This window comes from Penaeus japonicus, unplaced genomic scaffold (assembly GCF_977035675.1).
Source record: "Penaeus japonicus unplaced genomic scaffold, GWHDUDI00000001_assembly GWHDUDI00000007, whole genome shotgun sequence".
In the NCBI taxonomy this organism is placed as follows: Eukaryota; Metazoa; Arthropoda; class Malacostraca; order Decapoda; family Penaeidae; genus Penaeus; species Penaeus japonicus.
In genome coordinates, this window is record NW_028234409.1 from 38,968,064 (window position 1) to 38,970,563 (window position 2,500).

The following is a 2,500-nucleotide window of genomic DNA, read 5'->3' on the forward strand; positions in this document are numbered from 1 at the left end:
CACATATGTATGTATATATATAAACAAATATATATAAATATATATATATATATATATATATATATATATATATATATATATATATATATATATATATATATATATATATAGCATGGGACCTGACCTCAGCATCAGCAAGTGGTTGGGTGTCAGAGGCTTGTCATCTCTAGGATCATCAGACAGTTTTGTGATAGGCCTACTATTCACTATGCCCTCTACTACTGTCATCAGAGTCACTAAGGTGTCATCATCTATAGTCTGTTGCTTAACTACACCTGCCAAAACAGCTCTGATTGTTCGTATTTGTCGCTCCCAGACTCCAGCCATGTGAAAGGCTCCAGGGGGGTTAAACTTCCAAGTGATCTTCTTCAACAAGTGTTCATGGATCTGGTTCTGGTTCCATTCCTGTATGGCATGGCGAAGTTTTTGCTGTGCTCCAACAAAGTTAGTACCATTATCTGACCAGAATTCTTTGGGCTCCCCTTTTCTGGCCATGAACCTCTCCAGCACATTGATAAAGCTGTTTGTCTAAGGTATTTGCTACTTCAATGTGTACAGCTCTGAGAGGCAAGTGAAAATACAACCATACCTCTTAACTTAACAGAGCGTGCCCTCTTTACCATATATGGATGGAAGTAGTCCACTCCTACCCTAGTGAAATGTAGCTCAAATGGTGTAACCCTTGATTTTGGCAGGTTAGCCATTTGTTGGACTTCAGTCTTGCCTCTAAACCTTCTGCAGGTAAGACACCTGTGCACTACCTTCTTTACCAGTTTTCTTCCTTTGAGTATCCAGTAGTACCTTCTGGTATCTGCCAGTATCCGCTCTACTCCGGAATGACCTGCTTTCTGGTGAAAATCTTCAACTATGAGCCTAGAAAGTGGGTGCTCATAAGGTAGTATCAGCTGATGCTTTCCTCCTGTTTGGAGTTCGTTAGTCGTCCTCCAACCAACAGCAGGCCTGAGGCCGATTTCTTAGGGTTTAGCTTACCAAGCTGTCTTTTCGTCATCTTCGACCATTTTCTGTGCATGTCTTATGATGGCCTCTCCAGCAGTTCTCAACTCATCTGCTACCAGTGATCCCTTCTGGTGTGACTTCTTACAAAGCACCAAGTGTAGTCTCAGAAGCCAAGCTACTGCTTTCTTCATGCAGTGCCAGGAAGAATAGTAGTTCAGAAGTCTGCTCGTATGGTCCTCTTCAGCCTTGGTGATATATACTACTGGGGATGGCTTCACCTCAGCTAGATTCTCCAGTTCTATGCAGTTAAAGGCAGGCTGTCTAGGCCAACTGGATCTTTTCAGGTACAGAAAATCTGGCCCTTTACTCCAGCGTTCATTACAAACCAGGTCTTCTGCCATCATCCCTATAGATGCATCGTCTCCAGGAGTCTCTGATGTAGGAACATGTCTCCATTGGGTTGGTATGGTAAGATCCAGAATCTTGGCCACTCTGTTAGCTACATATGTCTGGAAACTCTTTCCATTGCTCTGTAGATACTACAACACAATGGTACTGTCTGTCCAATAAACTGATTCTTCCAGGGGCATCTCCAGCTCATCTTGCAGGAGCTTGTCCAATCTTACTACTTCTAGTGCTCCAGCTAACTCTAGGCGTGGAATGGTGGAGCCCTTCAGAGGTGCAAGTCTGGACTTTGCCACCATAAAATGGACAGAGACTGTCTGCTCTTCAAAAATGGTCAGCAGATATGAAACAGTTCCATAACCATATTCAGAAGCATCTTAAAAGTGGTGTAATTGAAATGTTTTAACAGGTTTGTCCATGAGCATGACACATCTAGGAATGCCTAAGCCCTTAATGACGGCAGATCATTCAGCCACTGGCCCCATTGTTCCTCCAAGTTCTTTGGCAAAGGCTCATCCCAGCCCCTCTCCAGTCAACACAATTACTGGAACAGTCTTCTTGCCTGTAGCGCAAATGGACTTAAACAGCCAAAAGGGTCATATACTGTGCTGAGAGTGCTCAGGACTCCTCTCTTGGTCCTTGGTTTGTTCTTAACATGTCAAATTTGAAATGGTCATTCTTTCTGCCAAGTTGTAATTGTTAGGTAGGTAAAGTGTTTCTGTCTTAAAGGGGATATTCAAGGTGTAGTGACTGTTCTCTGTCATTTTCCTGTCCCATGCCTTTAAGATCTTTTGGTCCTTTCTAGACTTCCAGGATTTTCAGAGTTGACTCCTTCTAGGTGCCGCAACTTAAACGTGTTGCTTTCCAGATGAGAAACATTCTGTACAAAATGGGAAGATCTCACTTTTGGTCTGAATGGATCAATTGGACCATTTATGGCCCAGCCCAGTGGTGTGCGAATGGCAAAAGATTCCCCTGGTTGCCCCTTTTTCACTTCATCTGGCAGCAAAAGATCTACACAATCCTGCCCGATCAGTAGGTGTACTTGATCAACCTCTAGCTCGGGTATCTCCAGGTTTTTCAGGTGTGGCCATCTCTGAATTTCAACACAGTTTGACAAACCCGACAGGTCTATGTT

The 2,500-nt window shown here is 43.3% G+C and overlaps 1 protein-coding gene across 1 annotated transcript in view; it reads right to left on the reverse strand.

Annotated features, from left to right (window-relative positions):
• The window catches only part of LOC147471609 (uncharacterized), a 2,645-nt gene extending 506 nt beyond the window's left edge, over positions 1-2,139 (reverse strand). The window contains exons 1-6 of the mRNA XM_086538249.1: positions 2,114-2,139; positions 1,839-1,924; positions 1,584-1,738; positions 991-1,496; positions 621-873; positions 125-528 (exon numbers count right to left, since the gene is read on the reverse strand). Of these exons, the coding sequence (XP_086394375.1) occupies positions 125-528; positions 621-873; positions 991-1,496; positions 1,584-1,738; positions 1,839-1,924; positions 2,114-2,139 (1,430 nt within the window). The remainder of the gene's footprint in view (positions 1-124; positions 529-620; positions 874-990; positions 1,497-1,583; positions 1,739-1,838; positions 1,925-2,113) is intronic.
• Positions 2,140-2,500: the final 361 nt, after the last annotated feature.